The sequence below is a fragment of the Salmo trutta genome, chromosome 15, assembly GCF_901001165.1.
Source record: "Salmo trutta chromosome 15, fSalTru1.1, whole genome shotgun sequence".
In the NCBI taxonomy this organism is placed as follows: domain Eukaryota; kingdom Metazoa; phylum Chordata; class Actinopteri; order Salmoniformes; family Salmonidae; genus Salmo; species Salmo trutta.
In genome coordinates this window covers 37,135,368-37,149,084 of record NC_042971.1, presented here as the reverse complement: position 1 = coordinate 37,149,084, position 13,717 = coordinate 37,135,368, and the positions used below count along the sequence as shown (strand labels likewise).

Below are 13,717 nucleotides of genomic sequence, written 5' to 3'. Positions count from 1 at the left end.
GGCACTGATAAACATTAAGTGGCTGTTGACCCACTCTGATAAAATCAACCTACTCTGGATTAGTGATGCATCCAGTCAATTGCATCAGTGGAGGTACGTACAGTATACAGTAGAGACTGTAGTCATTTAGACAGGGAAATGGGTTCAAATGTTGTTAGTTCCCTCAGCTGCACAAAATCTAAATAAGGACATGGGTAATTTTAAGGAAGGTAGAATGAAGTGTTAACGTGTCTAGGCAATATGCCAAATATTCTGAACCTATGATATATAAAGTATGAATACTGTGAATGTACATTTGCACGCATGCACGTACACATGTATGCACACACGTACACATGCACGCATGCATGCACACACATAAAGCTGTGAAAATACTGCTAGTGCAACATAAGCTATTTTTGCTGGCTGTGGGCGTCTGTGACAGCGTTCCAATGCGTTGATGCATGGTGTATTATGGTTAGGCATTAGCCTATGCACAGACACTAATAACAATGAAAACGTCTCACTGTGACATCACAATAGCTGCAATTCATTTCCCCATGCGTCCGCCACAATAGCCTGGCCGAATGGAATCTGTCTAAACCACTGAATTACAGTAGCAGCCTGTGAGGGCCATGATTCTTCAGTAATGGCCTGTGTGTGTGCGTGTGTGAGCGTGTGTGTGTGTGTGTGTGTGTGTGTGTGTGTGTGTGTGTGTGTGTGTGTGTGTGTGTGTGTGCGTGCATGTGCATGTGCATGTGTATGCCTATATGTGTGCATTTTCCAGTAACACAGCCAGGTAAACTTCTATGAGTGATCACCCAGTCAAGAGCTCATCCAGTACTGTATATCACCTGACCACTTTACAGCCGTCACTTCCAGTGTTGCTCTAATTTACTCCTAAGCCTCTTAAGTGGCAGCAGCTTCCCAAGCAGCAGTGGTGTCGTATGGCCTGGATAAACAACACACACCAGTACAGCACAGCCTGTACTGCTCCAGCAGTCTGCTGCATGCTTACCGTCTATGTAGAGGAGAGGAGGACAGAGTCTGGGTACAGTATATAACACTAAACCTGCTAGTCTGCAGCATGCTTAGTGCCTACATGTATGGAGAGGAGGACACAGTCTGGTGTGGGTACAGTATATAACACTACACCTGCTCAGCAGAGGAAAGGCCCTGTGGGTTAACGAGGGTCTCGTCTGGCACAAGCACACTGATCCATAGGAGACAAGGGGAGCAGGGCTCCCAGGGAGGCTCACGTTCCAGAGAGCAGGAGGGGCAGACACAACCGTCACCCGATCGCCCCGATCCGACCGCACAATGATCAAAACAACAACCTGAACCGGGAGATCAGCTCAACCTAAGGGAGAACACACAGGCTCACATACAGACACATACATGCACGCATGCACACACACACAACGCAGAGGGACATCTGTCTGTGTTTGTGTGTGTGTGTGTGTGTGTGTGTGTGTGTGTGTGTGTGTGTGTGTGTGTGTGTGTGTGTGTGTGTGTGTGTGTGTGTGTGTGTGTGTGTGTGTGTGTGTGCGTGTGCGTGCGTGCAGACAACACTGAGCAGCCTATGTCCAAACAATTTACACAGGGATGAAAATCTCCCACTGCTGTGGGTACTCTGCTGTGTGTGTCTAGATGTAAGGCTTTAAGTGTGTAGTGCACAGGAGGTTGATGGCACCTTAATTGGGGAGGACGGGCTCGTGGTAATGACTGGAGCGGAGTCGGTGGAATGGTATCAAACACATCAAACACATGGTTTCAATGTGTTTGATTCCATTTACTCAGTTCCAGCCGTTATGAGCCGTTATGAGCCGCTCTCCCCTCAGCAGCCTCCACTGGCGTACAGTAGTGTATAATTGTGTTTATCCATATGAGTGTGTGTGTGTTTGTTCATAAGTGTACGTGTCCTGGTACATGTACTGTGTGTGTGTGTGTTTTTGAGGAATTGTGTGAGAGTATTACATGAGTGATTGAGTCAGTCAGACAGACAGACAGACAGACGGACGGACGGACGGACGGACGGACGGAGGGAGGGAGGGAGGGAGGGAGGGAGGGAGGGAGGGAGGGAGGGAGGGAGGGAGGGAGGGAGGGAGAGCTAATCATGAGGTAGCAGTATTTGGCTGCGGCATACAGACAGACAGACAGACAGACAGACAGACAGACAGACAGACAGACACTCTGCAGGGAGGCCTCTGCTCTGGCCAGATAACAGCTACAAGGATATAAGCTCCCACACTGTGTGACTGGAATTACATGAGCACCCAGCCCAGCCATAAGAGTGCAGCAGGAGATCAAACACACACATGCAACGTACAGAGATACACACACGCACAAGGACATACATGTACACAAACATACACGTACAGTTGAAGTCGGAAGTTTACATACACTTAGTTTGGAGTCATTAAAACTAGTTTTTAAACCACTCCACAAATTTCTTGTTAACAAACTATAGTTTTGGCAAGTCGATTAGGACATCTACAGACAGATTATTTCACTTATAATTCACTGTATCACAATTCCAGTGGGTCAGAAGTTTACATACACTAAGATGACTGTGCCTTTAAACAGCTTGGAAAATTCCAGAAAATGATGTCATGGCTTTAGAAGCTTCTAATAGGCTAATTGACATCATTTGAGTCAATTGGAGGTGTACCTGTGGATGTATTTCAAGGCCTACCTTCAAACTCAGTGCTTCTTTGCTTAACATCATGGGAAAATCAAAAGAAATCAGCCAAGACCTCAGAATTTTTTTTTAGAACTCCACAAGTCTGGTTCATCCTTGGCAGTAATTTCAAAAACACCTGAAGGTACCACGTTCATCTGTACAAACAATAGTACACAAGTATAAACACCATGGGACCACGCAGCCGTCATACCACTCAGGAAGGAGACGCGATCTGTCTCCTAGAGATGAACGTACTTTGGTGCGAAAAGTGCATATCAATCCCAGAACAACAGCAAAGGACCTTGCGAAGATGCTAGAGGAAACAGGTACAAAAGTATCTATATCCACAGTAAAACGAGTCCTACATCGATATAACCTGAAAGGTCACTCAGCAAGGAAGAAGCCACTGCTCCAAAACCGCCATAAAAAACCCAGACTACGGTTTGCAACTGCACATGGGGACAAAGATCGTACTTTTTGGAGAAATGTCCTCTGGTCTGATGAAACGAAAATAGAACTGTTTGGCCATAATGACCATTGTTATGTTTGGAAGCCGAAGAAAACCATCCCAACCGTGAAGCACGGGGGTGGCAGCATCATGTTGTGGGGGTGCTTTGCTGCAGGAGGGACTGGTGCACTTCACAAAAAAAATGGCATCATGAGGCAGGAAAATTATGTGGATATATTGAAGCAACATCTCAAGACATCAGTCAGGAAGTTAAAGCTTGGTCGCAAATGGGTCTTCCAAATGGACAATGACCCCAAGCATACTTCCAAAGTTGTGGCAAAATGGCAACAAAGTCAAAGTATTGGAGTGGCCATCACAAAGCCCTGACCTCAATCCTATAGAAAATGTGTGGGCAGAACTGAAAAAGCTTGTGCGAGCAAGGAGGCCTACAAACCTGACTCAGTTACACCAGCTCTGTCAGGAGGAATGGGCCAAAATTCACCCAACTTATTGTGGGAAGCTTGTGGAAGGCTACCGTTTGACCCAAGTTAAACAATTTAAAGGCAATGCTACCAAGTACTAATTGAGTGTATGTAAACAACTGACCCACTGGGAATGTGAAAGCTGAAATAAATAATTCTCTCTACTATTATTCTGACATTTCACATTCTTAAAATTAAGTGGTGATCCTAACTGAGACAGGGAATTTTTACTAGGATTAAATGTCAGGAATTGTGAAAAACGGAGTTTAAATGTATTTGGCTAAGGTGTATGTAAACTTCCGATTGCAACTGTACACATAAACAACACACACCTCCCAGACATACTAAGAACCTGATTTACCCAGAAACTTTGGCTCAAAATGTTTATGTTGATTCAGGACAATCAACAGTTCCTCTTTCATATTACAAATCAGTGCAGTTTACATAGTCTATTCAACATCAACATCAAATGGGAACTCCTTCAACATGAAAGATGAAAACAATAGTCTGGCCTCACTTTTTCGACAGTTTCCTTTTTTTTCACCTGAAGAGGGAGGTGTTCCTATTGGAAAAATCTACAGCGACAACTTATAATATAATCATAGACTTTAACCTCTTAAGGGGGGGGGGGTAACATATGGAATTGTTTTAAGATTGTCATACCACGGATCATTTAGATATTTTATTTGAATTTTAGGACCCCTTTCGGTATCAATTAGTTATATTTTTGTATTATTTGGTAAAATGTTGAATTTGACCTTTACTACCATAGCCCATAGAAACGAATTGAATAACAAAAAGACATATCTTGGAGATATAAGAAAGCTCAGGATTTATTTTCATTTTTTTGGACATATACTTAACCCGTTATTTTTGTTGCCACAAAACTACCTCCATACTTCCATTCATTTGTATGGGTTACCTTCAGACAAGTCCTGTCTTAGAGCACAAAACTAACTCCATACTTCCATTAATTTGTATGGGTTACCTTCAGACAAGTCCTGTGGTAGAGCACAAAACTAGCTCCATACTTCCACTCATTTGTATGGGTTACCTTCAGATGAGTCCTGTCGCAGTGCACAAAACTACCTCCATACTTCCATTCATTTGTATGGGTTACCTTCAGACGAGTCCTGTCGCAGAGCACAAAACTACCTCCATACTTCCATTCATTTGTATGGGTTACCTTCAGACGAATCCTGTGGTAGAGCACAAAACTACCCCATGCTTCCATTTTTTTGTATGGATTACCTTCAGATGAGTCAAAATGGAGCAAAACAGAGAGAGAGTCTCCCCTTTCCATAGTGGGGTCATAATAGTTTGTAGGCCAAACCGTTTGGACGCTACAGATGTTTTCGTGAGAAGACCGATTTTCGGGATGTCACATGCTCTGACAAACACCGCTGTAGCTCGGCCACCTTCCACCACAGATGGCCGACATAGGCGGATGAGACGCAACCCATGCAAAACATCTGGTATCTCTAGCTTAAATTGAGAGATTTGAATGGGATTTTTTTATTATGTTACTTAGATTGACGCATGGTGCGTTAATAGACTCTTAGTTAAATATGGTATGCATGTGGGAGCAGAGGGCTGAAAGAAGTAAGGAGAGCTTGGAGAGATCTCGCATTTGATTTGTTTCGTTATCCAATAACAACTGCTTTAATTTCACTTGCTGGACAAGAATATAGTATAATGCATCCAATTTATATTATATTATCTATAAGAAATAATGCCCCAAATATTTGGGGGAGATTATGTAATATTGGGAAGGGGCTGAAGGTGCTGAAAAAATCTAATAAATTGAATTGAATTTAATTTGACTTGGGTGGATGGAACTGGCTCTAGAGGTGGGTGATGGGCACAACACCATATCATGTCACTACCAATCAAATCCCAGTGGTTAGACTGGGAGACACAAAATGATGGGAGATGGAGGGAGGAGGGAAAGAGGTAGGAGAGATGAAGACAGGCAGACAGGGCAGGGGCAATTATATTGTATCAGAATTGAAATACAGTTAAATATTACACACACACAAATAAGACAGAGGGAGAAAGACAGAAAGGGAAGACAGAGGGAATTAGGAAGCAGAAGAGGAGGAGGAGGAGGAGAAAGACAGACACACAGAAGAGCAGCCTATGGAGGGGAGGGGAGAGAGAGAAGGGGAAGACAAGGGAGGGTGACGAACGGGTAGTCCATCCCTCCACTCCCCTCCCCCTCGGCCCTCTTTTCCACATGGCAGCCTCTGCCTGCATACAGAGTTCAGAGCCTAATGGAGGGGAGCTAAGTCCATGGCCACTCAGCGGATAAACGCCTGTGTTTCTCCGAGAGAAAAAGAGAGCGACGGAGACTGGAAACGCTGCATGGCTGCTTTAGTGGGATATGTTCAGGCAGAAAGATACATGGCCATGGTAGTGGTGGTGGTGGTGGTGGCGGCACCACACTGGTGGCCTCTCTGTCACAGAGCACAGTGACTCCAGTCACTTAAACGTTAGCCATTTAATGCAACAAACACTAACCAGCACTATACTGGACCACCCCAATGTAAATACAGGGCTAAAACAATGTGGCTCTTTGACATCCCTAGCACTCCATTCCCACACAGGGACACTCATTCCAGCACAGACCACTAACATGACAACATCAAACAGAAATGGATGCTCGGAAGACTCCATAAAATGGCTTCATGAATGTCTCTAGTGAGAGTCAACATGTAGCCTAGTGCTTCCCCATAGGTCTCCCTTTAGATGTTAAGGTACATAATCCTGACTGGAAGAGGGATCTTACCTTTGACACTGAGTTTGGATCATAATTTTTTTTAATTACATTGGAAAACACATACATTTCAGAATGGGGGGGGGGGTTCCATTTGACACTGAGGTCCATGACAGATAGGGGTCTTCAGTGACTTACTTTTGACGTTGAGGTACATGGACTTGCTGACGTCAGCTCCCACGTCATTGCTGACCTTACACAGGTAGTAGCCGCTGTCCTCCTCCAGTACATGTTTGATGAGCAGAGAGCCGTTGACCAGCACCTGGATACGGAAGCCTGAGTTCAAGGCTATAGGCTGGAACTGGGGAACCCCCGCACCTAGAGAAGGAGGGATATAGGGAGAGAGGGAGAGGTGGAGGGAGGTAGAGAGAGGAGGAGGGGAAGATGTAAGATGTATTGAAAAACACCTATTGCATAGTTTATGACCAAATTATGAGGAATTATTACATAATGGATGGATGTTTTGCAGTAACAAAAACTACAGTACATTTCCATTTCCTCCTTTACAGTAATGTTGCCTTCCCTTGTTCCTCTTTACATTTGTTTAGAGTTGCAGCGCTGAGCTTTCACCATTAAACCTTAAGGCTGTGGACACTGTGTTTGCTGTGTTGGCTCTCATAAACAGATGCTCTTTAATAAAAAAGCTTGCCGTAGGACAATGTTGTGTTTATGCAATTCAGCAAGATAGTCAAAGGAGTAGAAACGGAAGATGCACAGTTACAGAAGGGTATTTCTCCTCAATCATGAACCAAGTCTGTAAACATATCATCATAGTGGTCAGAAGGGAGAAGAGTAGCTTTTAATTCATCCTGGGTCATGTTCAGTAGTGCACACTGTAGCAAAACGTTTAGCAATGGAAAAGGAACATCTGTGTGCTATTTGGACAGGTACATGCAGTACCTCCCTGTTTCACTCCATGTCAAAACATTAACTCTCTACTTAACACAATCCTTTTATATTCTGGCCTATTTACCTTTGGAATGCTTCCACACTATGGTAGGGACGGGGTATCCCTCTGCAGAGCAGTTGAGGATCACAGCTTTACCATAGATGCCGTCCTGGTCCTTGGGCTGCACCACAAACTTTGGAGGGACTGGTTGGGAGAGCAACAGACAAAAGGTCATTAAAACGGGTTAATTTGTTATGGTGTTGTAGTTTGAGTTTGTAATACTTTGTGGCTTAAATAGCACAAATTAGAAATGCTATAATTTCACACCAAGTGTGAGAAAAACAAGAAGAGCCAATGCTAACGGGTGGGTTAGCATATTAGCCCAGTAGTGGAATAAGTGGCATCTCACATCACAACATTAAAATATTACAGTAAAACAACATGTGCAGCACTGCTATTGGGATTAGGGTTATATTTTGTTTTAGCATATAGGTTTTCTTTTGCTATACCCAACATAGGCCTAGTGGTAGGTTGATTTGGATCCACTCCAACTGTAGGGGAACATATGAAGAGAGTTTACTCTTGCAGAATACTGGAAAAACTAGCAAATACCTTCTACACTCATATCTATGAGTGGTGTCAACCCTTCTCCCCCCTCTCTCCCCACATCAGCTCCCTCCCTCCCCCTCCCACCCCTCTCCACATCTCCCCCCCACCCCTCTCCCTCTCCCTCCTCACCCCTCTCCCCTCCTCACCCCTCTCCCTCCTCTCCCCTTCTCACCCTCTCGTCTCCTCACCGCTCTCCATCCCCCTCCTCACCCCTCTCCCTCCTCAACCCTCTCCCCTCCTCACCCCTCTCCCCTCCTCACCGCTCTCCATCCCCCTCCTCACACCTCTCCCTTCTCACCCCTCTCCCTCCTCTCCCCTCCTCACCCCTCTCCCCTCCTCACCGCTCTCCATCCCCCTCCTCACCCCTCTCCCTCCACAACCCTCTCCCCTCCTCACCCCTCTCCCCTCCTCACCCCTCTCCCCTGCTCACCGCTCTCCATCCCACTCCTCACCCCTCTCCCTCCTCAACCCTCTCCCCTCCTCACCCCTCTCCCTCCCCTCCTCTCCCCTCCTCACCCCTCTCCCATCCTCACCGCTCTCCATCCCCCTCCTCACCCCTCTCCCTCCACAACCCTCTCCCCTCCTCACCCCTCTCCCCTCCTCACCCCTCTCCCCTCCTCACCGCTCTCCATCCCCCTCCTCACTCCTCTCCCTCCACAACCCTCTCCCCTCCTCACCCCTCTCCCCTCCTCACCCCTCTCCCTCCTCTCCCCTCCTCACCCCTCTCCCATCCTCACCGCTCTCCATCCCACTCCTCACCCCTCACCCCTCTCCCTCCTCAACCCTCTCCCCTCCTCACCCCTCTCCCATCCTCACCGCTCTCCATCCCCCTCCTCACCCCTCTCCCTCCACAACCCTCTCCCCTCCTCACCCCTCTCCCCTCCTCACCCCTCTCCCCTGCTCACCGCTCTCCATCCCACTCCTCACCCCTCTCCCTCCTCAACCCTCTCCCCTCCTCACCCCTCTCCCATCCTCACCGCTCTCCATCCCCCTCCTCACACCTCTCCCTCTCCCTCCTCACCCCTCTCCCCCCCACCTCTCTCCCCTCCTCACCTCCCTATCCCCCCCTCACCCCCCCTCCCCCCTCCTCACCCCTCCTCACCCCTGACGATGAGCTGACTCTGGTGTTCCACGGTGGCGGCCTGGTTGCGTGCGATGCAGGTGTAGTTGCCGTTATGCAGGAGAGACAGGTTGGAGATACGTAGGGAGCTGGTGAAGTCTATGTTGTCGATGGTTACGCCGAGGCTGGCCGGGATTGGCCGACCGTCCTTCTGCCAGGTGATGAAGACAGGCTGATCACCTGACATCACCACGCACGGAATGAACACACGTTGGCCAATAGAGAAACGAGGGAACTCAAAGGGATGGATGGTGGGGGGAACTGCGGGAGAAAGAGACGGGTAGAGTTAAGGCAAGAGTATTTATGTATGTATCTTAAAGCAAGGATTCAACTTAGTTAGTTCTGATCAGCCATCCTCACATCTAGTTTATAAACATATTAATAGCATGGCTTAACACCATGGAGATGCAGATGAGAGAGAGAAATTAATTACATTTCCCCTTGCGGAGAGGCTAGCTGTCCTCTACCTCTGCCTTGTTCCCTCTTTCTCTCTCTCTCTCTTTCTCTTCCTCTGTCTCTCTCTCTCTGGGGACACTTTAGCCATGGTGAGAAACAGATGCTTTGAAGAATTCATGATTTAAAATAACATTGGAATAAACGGCACTTCAACAATTATTTAATTCACAACAAAGTAAGCATAATGGGCTCCTGGGGATTCCCGCTCTTTTCCTCTCCTCTCCGCAGCCTCAGAATGCTAAGCAGCCGAGAGGCAAATTAGGTACAGTGGGAATGTCTGCGTTCTGGGCTTTGTTTAGGGCCGCAGTCGGCGTGATTTCCCCCGCCTCGCATAAATGTTAATGTGAGAGAGGATTCCGATTGGTACGTTCTTTCTGATACTTCGAATTATGCAGTGCCATTATTGAGGAAAGACCAACTGGGCACAAACTGGTTTAATCATTGTTGTTTCCATGTAATTTCAATTAAATTATGTTGAACCAACATGGAATAGACGTTTAATTGACATCTGTGCTCAGTGGGGAGAGCCATCTGAGGTTATGTACTGTAGTGTACTGGCAGACTGGCATAGCGGCTGTAAATGTTCAGATCAGCTGACGATGGGATCCTTTACAATGTTAGTCGTGTCTGGTCATGGCTGACATCAACACCATCATCCCAGACACCCTGGACCCACTCCAATTGCATACCGCCCCAACAAATCCACAGATGACACAATCTCTATTGCACTCCACACCTGGACAAGAGGAATACCTATGTGAGAATGCTGTTCATCGACTATAGCTCAGCACCACAGTGCCCTCCAAGCTCATCACTAAACTAAGGACCATGGGACTGAACACCTCCCTCTGCAACTGGATCCTGGACTTCCTGACAGGACACCCCCAGTTGGTGAGGGTAGACAACAACCCATCTGCCACGCTGACCCTTAACACAGGGGCCCCTCAGGTGTTTGTGCTTAGTCCCATCCTGTACTCCCTGTTCACCCACAACTGCGTGGTTGCGCACGACTCCAACACCATCACTAAGTTTGCTGATCACCGAAGACAATTAGACAGCCTATAGGGAGGAGGTCAGAGACCTGGCAGTGTGGTGCCAGGACATCAACCTCTCCCTCAACGTCAGCAAGACAAAGGAGCTGATCGTGGACCACAGGAAACGGAAGGCCGAGAGCTTCAAGTTCTTCGGTGTCCACATCACTAAGGAATTAACATGGTCCACACACGCCAACACAGTCAGGATGAAGGCATGACAACACCTCTTCCCCCTCAGGAAACAGAAAAGTTTTGTCATGGGCCCTCAGATCCTCAAAAAGTTTTACAGCTGCCATCCAGGACCTCTATACCAGGCGGTGTCAGAGGAAGGCCCTAAAAATGGTCAAATACTCCAGCCACCCTAGTCATAGACATTTCTCTCTGCTACCGCACAGCAAGAACCCTGAACAGCCTCTACCCCTAAGCCATAAGACTGTTAAATACTTAAACAAATACCTACCCAGACTATCTGCATTGACCCTTTTCACACTAACTCTTTTGACTCATCACGTACACTGCTGTTACTGTTTATTATCTATCCTGTTGCCTAGTCACTTTATCCCTACACAACAGTAGTAGTAGATCATCAAGGACATCAACCACCCAAGCCTGTTCACCCCACTATCATCCAGAAGGCAAGGTCAGTACAGCTTTTATTTAGTTATTTAACCTTTTAATTAACTAAGCAAGTCAGTTATTTACAAAGATGGCCTAGGAACACTGGGTTAACTGCCTTGTTCAGGGGCAGAACGACATATTTTTACCTTCTCAGCTCAGGGATTCAATCTAGCAACCTCTCGGTTACTGACCCAACGCTCTAGCCACTAGGCTACCTGCCACCCCATCAAAGCTGCATCAAAGCTGGGACCGAGAGACTGAAAAACAGGTACTATCTCAAGGCCATCAGACTGTTAAATAGCCATCAGTAGCTGGCCTCCACCCAGTAACCTGCCCTGAACTTAGTCACTGTTACTAGCTGGCTACCATGCGGTTACTCAACCCTGCACCTTAGAGGCTGCTGTCCTATGGACATAGACATGGAATCACTGGTCACTTTAATAAAGGAACACTGGTCAGTTTAGGGCTAGGCCCCTTTTTCTCAATTTCCGCCTGACTTACGTGCCCAAAGTAAACTGCCTGTTGCACTGGCCCTGAAGCCAGGATATGCATATCATTGGTATCATTGGAAAGAAAACACTTTGAAGTTTGTAGAAATGTTAAAATAATGTAGGAGAATATAACACAATAGATTCCTATGGCTTCCACAGGGTGTCAGCAGTCTATGTTCAAGGTTTCAGGCGCACGATGAAGACAAGACGCACTTACTAAAATCAGTTTCCTATTGAACATACTTCTTTCCGTAAGAAATATTATAGTTTGATTACATTTAAGGGTATCTGAGGAGTAAATACAAATGTATTTTGACTTGTTGAAACTGTTTAGGGGTAGATTTTCGGATTAGTTTCTCTGCATGTTGAATGAGTGGATTATCAAATCGATGGCGCCAACTAAACTGACTTTTTGGGATATAAAGTGTTGGGGATAGGGGGCAGTATTTACACGGCCAGATAAAAAACGTACCCGATTTAATCTGGTTACTACTCCTGCCCAGTAACTAGAATATGCATATAATTATTGGCTTTGGATAGAAAACACCCTAACGTTTCTAAAACTGTTTGAATGGTGTCTGTGAGTATAACAGAACTCATATGGCAGGCAAAAACCTGAGAAGATTCTGACCAGGAAGTGGCCTGTCTGACAAGTTGTTGTCCATCTTGGCTCTTTTTATTGAAGACTGAGGATCTTTGCTGTAAGGTGACACTTCCTACGGCTCCCATAGGCTCTCAGAACCCGGGAAAAAGCTGAATGACGTAATTCAAGGCCCAGGCTGAAACACATTTGCGCGTTTGGCAAGTGCTCTATCAGAGGGCCTTTAGGCTGAGGCTCGTGCATGAGGGGATAGCATGCTTTTACTTTCTCTCTCGTTGAATGTAAACAGGCTTTGCCGGTCGGAATATTATCGCTTTTTCACGAGAAAAGTGGCATAAAAATTGATTTTAAACAGCGGTTGACATGCTTCGAAGTACGGTAATGGAATATTTAGACATTTTTTGTCACGAAATGCGCCATGCTCATAACCCTTATTTACCCTTCGGATAGTGTCTTGAACACATGAACAAAACGCCGCTGTTTGAACATAACTATGGATTATTTGGGACCAAACCAACATTTGTTATTGAAGTAGAAGTCCTGGGAGTGCATTCTGACGAAGACAGCAAAGGTAATAACATTTTTCTTATAGTAAATCTGACTTTGGTGAATGCTAAACTTGCTGGGTGTCTAAATAGCTAGCCCTGTGATGCCGGGCTATCTACTTAGAATATTGCAAAATGTGCTTTCACCGAAAAGCTATTTTAAAATCGGACATATCGAGTGCATAGAGGAGTTCTGTATCTATAATTATTATAATAATTGTTATATTTTTTGTGAACGTTTATCGTGAGTAATTTAGTAAATTCACGCAAGCGTCCCACCTAGCCCAGAGAGGATAAAGGATTTTATCTAACAAAACGACACTACATGTTATAGCTGGGATCCTTTGGATGACAAATCAGAGGAAAATATTCAAAAAGTAAGTGAAAATTGAATCGCTATTTGTGAATTTATGAAACCTGTGCCGGTGGAAATATATTTTGATGTGGGGCGCCGTCCTCAAACAATCGCATTGGCATACTTTCACTGTAATAGCTACTGTAAATCAGACAGTGCAGTTAGATTAACAAGAATTTAAGCTTTCAACCGATATAAGACACTTGAATGTACCTAAATATATAATATCCATAATTTTTATGATTATTTCTTTGAATTGCGCACCCTCCAGTTTCACTGGAAGTCACCGCTAGCGGGACGCCTATCCCTGAGTTAATAATGTTTACATACTGTTTTACTCATTTTATATGTATATACTGTATTCTACTGTATTCTAGTCAATGCTACTCCAACATTGCACGTCCTAATATTTATATATTTCTTAATTCCATTATTTTACTTTGAGATTAGTGTGTATTGTTGTGAATTGATTTAGATACGACTGCACAGTTAAATAGTACTGCGCTGATGTGGCTAGGAACACAAGCATTTTGCTACACCCGCAATAATATCTGCTAAATATCTGTATGTGACCAATCAAATTTGATTGATTTTGATATGCACATATCTACCTCAATTACCTTGTACCCCT

General features: G+C 45.5%; 1 protein-coding gene across 4 annotated transcripts in view; it reads right to left on the bottom strand.

Annotated features, from left to right (window-relative positions):
- Positions 1 to 13,717, bottom strand: part of LOC115148920 (Down syndrome cell adhesion molecule homolog) — a 135,303-nt gene that overhangs the window by 47,662 nt on the left and 73,924 nt on the right. For 3 of the 4 annotated variants that reach the window (XM_029691232.1, XM_029691234.1, XM_029691235.1), the window contains 4 exons: positions 8,969 to 9,247; positions 7,767 to 7,808; positions 7,342 to 7,461; positions 6,507 to 6,686 (listed from right to left, as the gene is read on the bottom strand). In XM_029691232.1, coding sequence (XP_029547092.1) covers positions 6,507 to 6,686; positions 7,342 to 7,461; positions 7,767 to 7,808; positions 8,969 to 9,247 — 621 coding nt within the window. The remainder of the gene's footprint in view (positions 1 to 6,506; positions 6,687 to 7,341; positions 7,462 to 7,766; positions 7,809 to 8,968; positions 9,248 to 13,717) is intronic. The other variant, XM_029691233.1, reaches the window with a different exon arrangement.